General features: G+C 35.8%; 1 protein-coding gene across 2 annotated transcripts in view; it reads left to right on the top strand.

Moving 5' to 3' along the window:
• The window catches only part of ARFGEF1 (ARF guanine nucleotide exchange factor 1), a 92,255-nt gene that overhangs the window by 46,942 nt on the left and 31,118 nt on the right, over positions 1-14,195 (top strand). Inside the window, exons 7-17 of one of the 2 annotated variants that reach the window (XM_038173595.2) lie at positions 108-221; positions 883-1,061; positions 2,154-2,287; positions 5,711-5,945; positions 8,982-9,081; positions 9,201-9,340; positions 9,448-9,556; positions 10,573-10,774; positions 12,081-12,192; positions 13,412-13,617; positions 13,717-13,801. In XM_038173595.2, coding sequence (XP_038029523.1) covers positions 108-221; positions 883-1,061; positions 2,154-2,287; positions 5,711-5,945; positions 8,982-9,081; positions 9,201-9,340; positions 9,448-9,556; positions 10,573-10,774; positions 12,081-12,192; positions 13,412-13,617; positions 13,717-13,801 — 1,616 coding nt within the window. The remainder of the gene's footprint in view (positions 1-107; positions 222-882; positions 1,062-2,153; positions 2,288-5,710; positions 5,946-8,981; positions 9,082-9,200; positions 9,341-9,447; positions 9,557-10,572; positions 10,775-12,080; positions 12,193-13,411; positions 13,618-13,716; positions 13,802-14,195) is intronic. The other variant, XM_038173596.2, reaches the window with a different exon arrangement.

Consider the following 14,195-nt stretch of genomic DNA (forward strand, 5'->3'; position numbering starts at 1 on the left):
ATACTCTTCTATTAGTAGATCTGTAATTGAATTTTAAGTATTAAATGCAAGCAAAATATGTGCTTAATTTATTAATTTCTCATTATTTCTCTTTTTTTTTTTTTAAGATCTTTCTAAAGCTGATGGAGGAACATATGATGGTGAAAGCAATGAGTGTGAAGAGAAGGCACAAGAAATTGTGGAAAGTATTGTGCAGGAAATGGTGAACATAGTAGCTGGAGGTATTACATTAATATATGACTGCAGTATGAATCTTGACATTAAAGATTATTTTAACATGAATATTTAACTAAAATACATCATTGTTTATATAATATTTATATGCTAAAGAAAATAGTTTCAGTTGTCTGACCTTAGTTGTGTGTTATTTAGCAGTTAAATGGGCAAGATTTCATGCATTAATTTACACTTCCTATACTGAAGATGAATGTTATGTTAAAAAAAAAATCTAGTTTGTTTTATTTTTATGTTTTATTCCTGCATAATCTCTTCAAAAATGGGCCCATCTCTGTAGTAGCAGAGAAGCATTAAATTTTGAGTTTGTTGAGAATTGTATATATAATCTGTGACTTTTTCTTTCCTGATACTTGCAGGAAACTTGTTAGAATAGTGAACCTGGCAATGTAAAGTTCTAAGTTGTTTTTGATCATAATTTTCATTATTATTATATATTAATTATATATTATTATATATTTCATTATTATTATCATAAATTTCATCATTATTTTTTAGTTATATAAAGCCATATAAATTCTGCCTTCAGCTCCTCCTTATGATACTTTTGCTTCTGGTAGTTTTTGTATTTAAACATTTGATTTAAGCTCTTTTTACCTTGCATTCTTACTTAACCTTTGTTATAATTTTTTTTTTCTTTTCTACTAGATATAGAAGGGACTGCTGAAAGTGCGAGTGGTGATGGCACGATTGTAACATTAGAGGATGGCAGTGACAGTGAAAACATTCAGGCAAATGGAATTCCAGGGACTCCAATTTCTGTTGCTTACACACCATCTTTACCAGATGACAGATTATCTGTCTCTTCCAATGATACTCAGGTACAGGCAGGTATAAATTAGGAAATACTGAAAAGGAGTAGGATATTTGAAGTATTGCCCAACACTTGTGCAGAGAATGTTTGATGTAAGTCGGTAAAGTAAGTTACTCAGATGAGTTCAAGTATTGTGGTGTTCTAAACATAATTTTATTTCAGTGCAGTATATACATTTATTTTTTGTAAATAAATATTTGTATGTGATTACTTTTTTATCATGACTACCATATTTTTAGCTGCGGTATTAGAAGTGTTTCAAGATTAAGGACCTGTTAGGTTTTTCAAAATGCTCCTAAGAAGCAATAACACTAGCATTCAAATACACATTTAGTAAAGAGTGTAACCTGTTATAGACATACTTGGATCATTTTCACATGCTTTTTTCACGTGATAAATATAAATTGAAAGCCCATAGCATGCTGTACTGCTGTGATTCTGGATAAAAAGCTTTGTCTTCTTCCATTAAGAAGAGAGATATGAGAACACACTACTACTGTGGTATCAGATAACAGCATATGCATAGTATCAACTGACGGAGGGTCTCTGTTATCAAAGTACTGAATAATTATGTTTGGGGATAATAGATTGCAAGCTTGAAAAGCAACAGTCACACATGCCATGTAAGTGGAAGATTAACACTAAACATTTTGCTGATGTAAGGAAAACAATACCAAATGGCATGAACTTAGAGCAATGCATCATACAATAGAAGTATTGCCAGATGTATGTTGACAAAGATATGTAACTGCTTGCATTCTATTGGAATGTCAGTCATTTTTCTTAAACTATTTATCTACTGATAATGACTGAAGGCAGTTCCCTTGCAAGTTGTCTTTTTTAAACTTGACCCATATAACTTCATGACATTACAGCTTAATGTAATTCTGGATTTTATCAAGATAGCAAATTTTATTAGGGAATTTATTCATTTTAACTGGACTGCAGAATTCTTTTTTGTTTTAATTTAGTCTTGAGACCATAAATCTATAGTGAACTGGTTATATTCGTATAATATCTTAACTTCTTGTTGCTAGGAGGTGGGGATTTCCCTACACACCCTGCTAATGCAAAATGGAATACTGAAATATGTTAACTTCTTTAGGAATCTGGAAATTCTTCAGGACCTACACCTGGTGCTAAGTTTTCCCACATTTTACAAAAGGATGCCTTCCTTGTATTCAGGTCACTGTGTAAACTCTCCATGAAGCCCCTGTCAGATGGACCGCCAGATCCAAAGTGAGTAGAATTAAGAATTGTCATAATAAATCTTTTTTAAATTTGAAAATAAAAATAAATTATTTTAAATGTTTTTGAGGTTCCACAGTTATTGAAAGAATAATAGTATGGTTAAAGAAACTTCAAAATGGTACTTTCTATGTTCTAATACATTTTTTGCATGTGAAATGAAAGCATCTGCTATTACCCATCTGTTCTCTAGAAGTTTCTTAATAATGCCTTCACTGCCTGTAAGTACATCATGTTCTTCCTAGTTCCTCTGTATGATGATTTTCAGCAGGGTCTGTAAAGAAGGTATTAAGTTGTTTTAGGTCTCAGCTATTGTTACTCTGCTTTTAGGTAATACATATGTTTATAACCGTAGTCAATTACACCCCACAAGTTTTTTTCTCTTACATGTTAGGTATCCAGTCAATATACCCATCTGTACTTCGTCTTAATAAATTCTCTTTGCGTTGAACTAGAATTGGTTATGGCAAGTTGGTGTTACGGTGTGTTCTGTTCTCTTGTTCTGTTCTCTAGCTCAGGTTGGACACTTGGCAGCTGCCTTAACCAAAACACAAATGTTTTGCAAATGAAGTCTGTATTTACCTGGTTTGAAAATCTTGCCTTTTGACTGAAGATAGCCTGTTTTCAGTTTGGCTTAGAGAATTGTTTGCTGCTAAACAACAAAAATAAGATATTGTCCTCTATGGTTGGGTGCCAGTATTACCATGGCTGGTGGCAATGAACTTTGCTTTTCTGATCTCTTACGGAATCCATATGCCTCTTTTGTTCTGCATGTTAGAAAAACTTACCAATAATTTTTAAGAAGATTCCTTTTTTGTTCTGAAGATAACTAAAACTGTAAAATGAGCACTGATGAAAGGCCCAAAATCCTTTAAAATAAAGTCACGCTTACTGTTCCAGGGTCTAACTTATAAATTAGGTAACTTTAAGATGGCTTAGTTTAATCACCAATATCAATGTGGTAGGTTTAATAAACTGAAAATTATAATATAGAAGAAAGGGGCTTGAAGAGTTAGTCTACATCCTTTTTCAAACTGTTATCTACTGATACACTGTGGAAAGTCAGGATGTTCAGGAGCGAAGGTTGAAACAGTGAGGTTTTTCCTCACCATTATTTGAGAATTTGTCTTCCAGGAAGTGCCATGAAAATCCTGTGGGTTTAGTCAGTTCTCTGACACTAAGAATGTCCATTTATAAAAGGCTTTAATGGATTAGCTCACCCGGGAAGGGCAGCAATAGCTAATAAGGTGCTTGGAGCATCTCATCTGAATCAGTGGAGTTCTTGATGTTCATAGTAGACCTGATTAAGCTCTCCATCTAAAACAAATTAGAGGAAATGATGTTTAAGACAACAGGAATTATCTGCAGAGACATTCAAAGATGTCCTGTGTTTGGAGAAGCATCTAGAATTTTTCTGTGCTTCTGAGGCATTGATGGCTTTTTTGAACTATTATAAACATGCTGTAATTGGAAAAGGAGGCATAGGATACCTACAGAGCTTAAATAAATAAATCTGTCTGCCTCTCGACAGTGAAATTAGCCATGAAGTGTTTAATGAAACTACTTTAAAATTTTAGCTAACTGGATGCAGAACTTTAGCATAGTCACAAGGCTGAGAGCTGAGATCAAGATTCTGCTCCTTGGGAACTTGCTGATGTTTTTGTCTCCTTTTTCCCTACAATAAAATAAGATGTGGGCGAAATATCCTGAAGTTTTGTGCATTAGATTTCAGTCCTTAAGCTTGTTTTAAGTTAAGTAGGCTTATGCATCCCTACAGAACTGGTAAGGCCAACAAATTTAGTCTTGGGTTATGAGTTGATGCTCACTGGAAATGGTCAATATTTAATATTTTATTTACATTTTAAATTCTCTTTATACTTAAATTCTTAAATGAATAGCAAAGTAAGACAAGGTCGTGTGCTGTCTGTACTATTAATGCAATGTCACGCAAAAATAAAGCCTTTTTGCATCGAAGAGTGTTATATTAGGCTACATGCAGTTGTGCAGTCCCTGAAGAAAGGCATTTTCATGAAGAACTCATACTGAAAGCTGTTTCGGGGCTTTTATGTTGACTCTGGGGTCATTAGGAGGAACAAGAGGAGCAAATTCCTCACTCACTTTGACTGGTTACTCTAAAGTGTCTTCAGACAAGAAGTGTAAGTTCGGGATTGTATTTTAGGAGTTTGAAATGGTGGCAAAGTGATTGTTTTTTCCAGCCGCTTTGTTTGCCAGCATACAGGACCCATCGAGTTTATTCATAAGATATTTGTTATGAATTTGAGCTTTTCTTTTAGCCAGTCTATTTCAATTAAGCTGGTATTTTTGCAGAATAGAGCAAATAACGAAGTATTATGTGTGTGACATGTGGCGAGAAGAGATCCGTACCATATCTGGGCTGTACTATTTGAAAAATGTCCTTTCATTGTTCCTCACGTTTCATAACTGTCCTCTGTCAGTGGGTGGTTGTTCAACAAAAGCTGGGCAGTCTTGTTGGGAAAACCATTTCTGTCTGTACTTTTTTTTGAGATGATCAGAAGTGGGAAGGAGCTTTGGGAGTCTGAGGAAAGAAAGCTTTTCTCCCAGAATGCTATTTAAATTGCATTATGTTTTCATAGATACAGATTTCCGTCCTCTACATGTTTTTGTTGTTTTTACCATAAATAGTGGCTCTGTTCTGACACGAAATCTAGCTTTTTTTCAGTCTGCAATGAAGCGTGGTGTTACCGTGGAGCTCTTGACTACACTACAGTTGCCTGATTTTGCTAATGCCACACTTAAAATAGGCACGTAATGAATCCTAGCTGCTCTTGGAGTGGGATGGGGCCAGTGACTGATTTATAATGTAAAATACCACAGTTAGAGGAAAGAGATGTCAGTGCTGGGAGGAAGTAGGTCAGGCAGTTACAGCTGTTGTCTTTGTTGTCCTTCAGCTCTCTTCACACGCTGGTGAAAATAGAGAAGTACAATGATGTTCTGAAGTCAGTTCTCACCTTTCAGTACTCGGGATTCTGTAGATAGGATGAATATTGTATATGGGATCTTCCAAACTCTATTAAAAGGGGGGGAAAAAAAGTACTCCATTCATCCTTTGACTAAGAAAGGACAGCATTGCTTGCTCTTGCCACTGTTAAGAGGTGTGCTGTGTTATAGAAGAGAGGATTGGTAACAGTGGTAGGAAACAGTAACTGGTAAAGGTTATTCTTGCCCACCCTCTTGGCTGAAGGGTGACTAGTTTAACAGAAAAAAACATCTTTTCATGACTCTTTCTATACCATATTTTTTTCAAATTTGTGATTATTGCATGAGTGTTCCACATAAAAAGTCACTGTGGAGTATTGATTTCTCAAAAGAATGTTTGTTTGTTTGTTTTATGACTTACCTTGGGCTGACACATGCTGTATTGTTTCATTCCAGATCTCATGAACTGCGATCAAAGATTCTTTCATTGCAGTTGCTTCTGTCCATTCTGCAAAATGCAGGACCTGTCTTCAGGACAAATGAGATGTTCATTAATGCTATTAAGCAGTATCTTTGTGTTGCACTGTCAAAAAATGGAGTCTCATCAGTTCCAGAAGTTTTTGAACTTTCACTTTCCATATTTCTTACCCTCCTCTCAAACTTCAAGACTCATCTAAAGATGCAGATCGAGGTACGTTACATGACTTTCTAATTTTAAAGGGGAGGGAGGGGTGTTAAGTCTATATTGATATGTCTTGCTCAGAGAAATTTGTTTTTCTTCCTGAATCTCAGCTTTTGCATAAGGTTTGCCAGATTTACCCATGCACAGCAGAAGCTCTTTCTCATCCAGTGGTAATGGGTGAAATGCCCTTGAAACCCCGTTTGAGTAAACCAGCAGCATTTCCCTTGATACTCTTACAGATTAAATATGATTTGCTCTGTAACATCAGAAGTGATACTTGAGGCAGTGACAAGTTCATTGGTGAAGTGGAAAGTGATGGGAAACTTTTGTAGGGAGGGTTGTTCAAAGGAAATAAAATCCATCATATTTTAACTTAAACATAAAATGAAGTCTCTAAAACGAAGTAGGCCATTTCATCACTTAATAGTAGACATTTACATAAATTAATAATTTTTACTGTGCAAAATGTGCTTTGATTTACAGATTGCCTCATAAGTGTGGAAGTGAAGTGTGAAATGATGTTGGGAATGTCAATAATGTTTTTGTTACAGGACCTTGATTTCAGGGATTTCTTCTTTCGTGGATGTCAGTGTATGAGTTGGTGTTATGGTAGCTTCAGAGGAAGAACCTAATTTTCATAAGTTTGATGGTACTCATTATCTATTACAAAGTACAGGGGACAGCAGTTTCAAGAAACTTATTCTTTTTCCTGGTTGTGAATAAAGAATTCCTCTTCTTTCAGCTGCTGATCCTAAAGGTTATTCGGAAGATGTGGGTAGACAAGTAGATATCTTCACATTCAGTTTTTGTCTTGGAGCTGTAAGGAGAGCCATATGCTCTGATTTACAATATGCAAAATCTATATATTTTGGGATTGAGGCAGTATTCTTCATCTGTTTAAGAAATTCTTGGCATATTTTAAAATATAATTTCAGATTCTGTTGCAAGTGACCCTCACGTGGTCTTTTGACATAAGTTTTCAGCTAATGCTGTCCTCTGACAGTTAAAATAGTGGGTCTTACCTGAATTATTTTGCAACTGTATTTCTTAAATGGGTCACTGGATATATTTGCAGTAATGTTTGGGCTAACTCTGAGGCACTTTTCCTTCTCCCCACTTCTATGCTTAAAGGTTTTCATGCAAATCCAGTCATAGGTATCATATCAATGAATTTCAGGTGTCACTTGACTGTACTTACCATTTTTCAGCAACAGTAAATAAGGTATCACTTCTCTATTTTCAGTTGACCAAACTAAATAATGAGCTCTTTTCTGGTTTAATTTCATGATATGCTAGAAATAAAGTGTCGACTCAACATTATTTGCAATAAGTGCTACATACTATTTTTAAATACTTAAATATACGTAATTAGTACTGCTTGGAGAAATTGTTCATCCCAAGATACTCTTGTCCAAAGATGATACCAAAAGCAAGAAGTCTGTATAAGAAGCATAGAGATTTAAAGTGTCACCGTAGTATGCAGCCCATGCAGTTAATTTCTCTTGTAGCTTAAAGGTTTGGGCTTAGTTTTTATACTTAAAATGTTTCTCTGCTTCATCAGTGATTTTTTTTTAAACTCTCTACAAGAAAAATAGTCTTCCTGATTCTAAGGTGTATATAGCATTACTGTCTTTCAAACAAATAAATAAAAATGTAACTAAGGATTGCTTTTAGCATGATCTTTATTAAAATTTTGTCTTCCTCTGTTGAATTCCACAAAGTTGTGGCTAAAATCAGTACTCCAAGTGTTTTTAAGCTCTTGAAATTATATTCCACTTAAATCAGTCTTTGATACGTTGTGTGTTGAACTCCTTGTGTTTTGTAGGGATCCTTACTAAAAAAGTAACTGGGATTGCACTCTATGCATGCTTTTCCTCCAAGGAGGCCAACAAAATGTAAATTTTTCTAGTGAATTTTGCTTGGGGCGATATCTGTACCATCAAAGATGTTTGAAAATCAATGCTGCCAGTTTTCCCCAAACATGTGACAAGGCAAAATTAGCCTTGTACTTATCTCTACCTATCTAATAGCATGAAATCTCTGTATAAAACACACACACACAAAACTGTCATATAAGGGAATATCTAATATTAAAAGCAGGGGTAGTTATGTATTTGGATGTTTGCACGCTGCTCTCAGAGAACGGGAGCTTGAAGGCCTGGGGCTGTTGGCACCATTCTGGAAGAAACCCGCTGATAGATTTGGTAGCCACAACTGGCTGTGGAGAGGTGAGCGCTCAGGGGTGCAGAGCAGTGATGTAACGCTGCGTGGGATGGTGATGCAACACCATCGAGCAGTTCACATTTTGGGTTCATATGCTCTCACAGCTGTTGCCGCCGCTTAGGGAAGAAGCAAGAGAAAAAGCCTGCTGTAGCTGCTAAGCATGCTCAGCTGAAATATGCAGGGTATAATACTAGTGTATCTCATGAGGGATACACTCAATTAAGGGAGGGTAAAATAGTCACTGTTCTGAATAAAAGCATCTGCACTGAAGCAATTTCAGAGAAAACTACTGTCCGTTTTGGAAGATGGTCATCCTATTAATGGATGTGCTGCGTTTTTTGTGCTGTGCCTGACCAGTGCTCATCTTAGAACAGTGCGATACTGTAGAGTGATTATTCTGTGTCAAGATGTTTCCCATTCTAATGATACTGATACTTTAAATTGGCATGATTTGCTGTTTATTACATCTGTGCCGTATCATCATCTTGTAGGGAAGGTCTTTTGTGGTAAGGTAATCATCTCTTCTTTCCAAACCTCAAATGATACTGAACTCTAAGAGCAGCATAGAATTCTTGTTAGACTAAATTGACATTCACGATTTCACAGCACTGGTATGTAAGTAGTGAAGTCCTAATTTCAGCATGTCAAACATAAGTTGTTTTTCCACCTTTCAGTTTTTTCCCTTCTCTCCTGTCCTTCTAGAATGCTTCTTCCATATTATCTGTATGCTTTCAGAATTACGTGCATCAGAATGTTAGCTGTCAAATTTCATTACAATGTTTGTAATAGATTTTTTTTCCCTCTTCCTGAAATGGTTCATAGGTATTCTTCAAAGAAATTTTCCTGTATATCTTGGAAACCTCTACTAGCTCATTCGATCATAAATGGATGGTTATACAAACTCTGACACGGATATGTGCAGGTACTAAGGACTGCTTGGCTCTCGTTTTTACATTTTTATGCTGAAGAACAAAATTGTACTTGCCTTTCAACGAGCTACGTAGTTTTTGTTCCAAGGTTGACAATGTCACTTTTTTATAGATGCCCAGAGTGTGGTGGACATCTACGTGAACTATGATTGTGATTTGAATGCTGCAAACATATTTGAAAGGCTGGTTAATGACCTGTCGAAAATTGCTCAAGGAAGGGGTAGCCAAGAGCTTGGCATGTCCAATGTTCAGGTAAAAGAAATTCTGCCAAACTTTATGAAATTGCATGTTCCTTGGAATGGTAAATTAGGGCTAAACTCTTCAGTCAACTAATGTATTTCTTTTGAAATCTATTCTAGGAATTAAGCTTGAGAAAGAAAGGATTGGAATGCTTAGTATCGATCCTGAAGTGCATGGTGGAATGGAGTAAGGATCAGTACGTAAATCCCAATTCTCAGACAACACTTGGTAAGACATGAGATGCCCTTCTTATGGTTTTAGTAATGAGATGTTGCAGGAATTTAGTGTATTTCTCCAGTATTTTGATATTTTTAGTTTCTAGATTGGTAAAACCCTTTGGGGAGGGGGGGAGGCACAATATTTCTATGTTTTTGGGGATAGTATAAAGTATACATTTTTCGATTGGTGTCACTTGAACAAGTTGTTTTTCTTAATTGTCTGAATCCCTGGAATGCTACTACATTGAAAATGACTAAATGCTGTTATTTCACACATTTCTAACTTTAAAGGGACTATAAAATGTACTTTGAAGCACTTCTAATTTCTTATTGATTAAATTACTACTAAAGCAACCCGGATGGGGAGTGGAAATTCTATAGCTATGCATTAATAGATAAAAAAAAATCAATGTTGCAAGCAGTGAAGTAACTAAATCATTACTTGCTTTAATCTTGTTTCTATCTGACCTCAGATTAAAAGTCTTAAAGTTATACCAGAATTTTCAGATTAAGGGTTTAAAGTTGGTAGTTGAATTACCAATTTAAAATGGAAGTTGAAATTTAGACGTGGTTAGCACTGCTATCATTGAACTGCATGAGGGCCCCAGATACTTGGTTTATATGATTAAACACTTGTAGGTGCTCAGTTTCAGAAATTTCTAGTGTGGTTTGCTTCATGTCAAAAGTAACGTTGGCCTTGACAATAAAAAGATCTGTAACTAGATTTCTTAAGTTCTGATTTTTTCCCAAGCGCTTACAAACTATAGCTGCAATTTATGGCTTAAATTTCAGATACATGATGTACTGAAAGAATCCTCCTTGATATATTGTAGTGATTTTTTGGTTGTTTTCCCAACCAAAACAAAACCAAAATGTTTATATAAAAGATGAACAGGTCATTGAAGATAACTAGTAACTTTAAGAAGCCTTGGAGAGGATTTCAAAAATAATTGAAGAGTAACCTGTGATCTTAATTTCTTCTCTCTGTATGTATTTTGTATCTATGTAATCCTTTCCAATTTATAGGCCAGGAAAAACCCACAGAACAAGACAGCAATGAAACCAAACACCCTGAGACAATTAACAGATATGGAAGCTTAAATTCCTTGGATTCTACAGCTTCATCAGGAATTGGCAGTTACAGCACACAGATGTCTGGCACTGACAACCCAGAGCAGTTTGAGGTCCTAAAGCAACAAAAGGAAATAATAGAACAAGGAATTGACTTGTGAGTGCCCTTTTATCACCCATGGGAGGGTGGATTCTTTTGGAGCTATGAAGATTCCTGGGTTTTTCTTCCTTCTCCTCATAGATACTCATCTTGTGTTAGGAAAAAAACTCTGGATGTAACAGCACTTCCTCTGGTGAAAGAGTGCTGAATGGTGTCCCCTTTGGAGCCTGTCAACAGTGTTTTGTGTTAACCTAATTCCTCACAGCTAGAAGATGAGTACTCTGAATGTTTGTTCTTTTTTCTCCAGACCTGCTTGTCTAAAAATAAGACTTTTGTATTTGGATAAAAAGAACATTGAACTCATGCGATCAATTGAATACTACCTATTTTACTGTGCACATTACTGATGGAAGTGCCTATAGCTTAAGATATTGCTCCCTCCTAATTCATTAACTTTTCATATTTTGAACTGTAGGATGGTATAATTTCTCAGTGATGAGAAATTTCTCTGAGATGAATCTTCCATGTGATTTCAGCCTTGTCACCTCACCTCAGTGAGGTCAATCTAAGCAAAAATGAAAGTTTTCTGTAATAGAGTTTTCAGACCTTGAACAAACATGCCTTAGACCTTCTGTGTTTCAGTTTTATTTCAGTTCCTTGTCTAGTGCATTTTCATTTTTACAGGCACCTCTTTCATAGATTCATTTAGGTTGGAAAAGACCTCTAAGATCACCTAATCCAACCTTAACTCATGGACTTCTAGAATGGTTCATAGAGAATAGAACAAAAAACAATGAAGCATAATCATTCCTTTCCAAACTAAGAATTTGCTGGGTTTGCGGAGTATTTTTTTTCTTCATGGAGAGAACACTTTAAAATGTGCAATTTATTATATACTTATCTATTTTTTTTTATCTGTGTTTATATATATATTTGTATATATTTTATGTATCTACATATATATGTATACACACATACACAGTTCAGGAACGTGCAATAGACATGGAATTCTAGTTGGTTTTGATTAGATCAGAGAAGAGCAGAAACTGTGTCCCAAAGCAAATGATAGCGTTTAGCTGTCTTTACTCAGACCTGCTTGGATGCCGTGCTGGCAGCTGTGTAGGAAAGAGAAAGAGGTGGCTGTTTGCAGACAAAAAAAAATAAAAAATTATGGAGGCAATAATTGCAGAAGGGAGTAGCTTATTCCTATCTAATGCATAGCTTGATAAAGGAAAAATACTTAATATACAGATTTTTGATATCTCAGCCAAAACTCTTGAATCTTCTTTGATTAAGCAAGTAAGGTTTTGTGCACATACATAAAAGGGCTAACTCTCATTCTTTCCTGGTCTTGATTGTACAGATTCAATAAGAAACCAAAGAGGGGGATTCAGTACCTGCAAGAACAAGGAATGCTTGGCACTACCCCTGAAGATATTGCTCAGTTCTTGCATCAAGAGGAGAGATTAGATTCAGTAAGAAAATTGTTTTCCTGATTTTTTTTTTTGCTCATGCTGATGTTTTTATATTAATTGCAAATCACAAGAGTGTTTTAAAACATGTAGCATTCTTGTACAATGAGAAAAAATAAGGAAACTTTTCTCTCTTTGATAATTTGGGAAGTCAAGGAATTTAAAACAGAATATGTGAGAGAGCTGTACCCTGTAGTATAAGCATCCTGCAGATCAGCGGGGTGTGAAGGAAAAGACTGACCTACTTGAGCTGACTTGAGACTTGCTAGTGTTGCTAGGAGCAGTTTACTAAACTGTATTTACTTTAGTCCAGAAAGGGTCTGCTAGAATTAACTGCAGTTAATAGGCAGCTAAAAAGTAATGTGGCACTACAACATGGAAAGCATTTTTGCTGCCTCCCAATGGGAAGTTACTTAATCTAGATTCATTCTTTGATATGATTTACAGCTAAAAGCTGTTGCTGGGTTTGGGGGGTGTCCTGCAGTGTCTGGCAGAAGAGGGTGGGATTATCTTACGTTGGTATTGTTATGAAAGACACAGTTTTCTGAAACAGCAGTGTATGCCATTGTGCTTACTAGCCACCCTTTTTATTTTTCCCAGGGAAAAGCTTGCATATAGCTTACGTATAGCATTGTAGCTGTGGCTGCAGTCACAAATCTCCATATTAAAATTTAGAATCAGCCATCAAAACAAAATTTTAATCTGTTTACATATGTAGACAGCTTTATCTGAACGTTAGGTATTTTTCAGTGTGTTGTGTTGCATTGAGAGTGATCAGTGGGCTGTATTTGAGTACCAGCTGCATATATTTAGGCATCACCTGCTGGTTTTTGAGGTTTGTACTGTAGCTCAGTAGTTTTCATTCCTACAGTAAGTTTCCTAACTACAAAGAGCACTACAGCAGGGAACTGAACACTCACTGTTAATACCAACTGTCCTTTGCACATGTGGAATGTATCTAATAGAATCAAATTGTACATGAATAAAATCAGAGGAGAAAAGCAGGCATATAGAGCATGTAAGACCATTGGAATATAGACCATTGGAATATGTGGACAAAATACTTCACCTTGGAGAGTAGAGGAGAAGCAGCAGTATGTCTTCATTAACTATGTATGAGCCTCTCTTTTTGTGACACATGGGCAGTATGAGTGTGCTCTTAACTCGCTTTTCTTTTTCCCAGTGTAAATGTGCTAGTTTGTCTTTTCTATTCTTATTTTAGACTCAGGTTGGGGAGTTCCTGGGAGACAATGATAAATTTAACAAAGAAGTCATGTATGCATATGTAGACCAACACGACTTTTCAGGAAAGGATTTTGTTTCAGCTCTACGCATGTTTCTAGAGGGATTTCGTCTCCCAGGAGAGGCTCAAAAAATTGATCGCCTAATGGAGAAATTTGCTGCTAGATACTTAGAATGTAACCAAGGGTAAGCCATACTTTATCTAAAGAATTTCAGAAAGCTGAATAATAAGTAAAATTTGTAATATGTTAAACTTGATGTTATTTTTCTTCTTTCCCGACTCAGGCAAACTCTTTTTGCTAGTGCAGATACTGCATATGTCTTAGCTTACTCAATCATCATGTTGACAACAGATCTTCACAGTCCACAGGTATGTTGCTAGAAGAATATTTGTGTACTCAGTGGATGTCTAACTTTCAGGCGTTGTGACAGTGTAGTTGTAAAAGCTTGACGTTCAATTTAACACCAGTATGCATGTAAGAAATGTGGTAGCTTAAGTTTGTACGCCTGTTAAATAACAGTATTCTTTTCCATGGATACTGGGATTAAGTTGTTTTGGCTAGTCCTTGCTATAAGGTATTGATTGCCTACCCTGTGTTGAACACAACACTCAAAGTAGTGTTCTAACCTACAGTCAAAGGCAGGACTTACATAATTGCTTACCTATTGATTTTAACATAGATATGCTCCTTATTTCAGACAGTTTGAAGAAATAATGCAGGCATATTTCAATAAATCTCACTTTTGCAGCACATAACTTTAAA

The sequence above is a fragment of the Anas platyrhynchos genome, chromosome 2, assembly GCF_047663525.1.
Source record: "Anas platyrhynchos isolate ZD024472 breed Pekin duck chromosome 2, IASCAAS_PekinDuck_T2T, whole genome shotgun sequence".
NCBI classification, from domain to species: domain Eukaryota; kingdom Metazoa; phylum Chordata; class Aves; order Anseriformes; family Anatidae; genus Anas; species Anas platyrhynchos.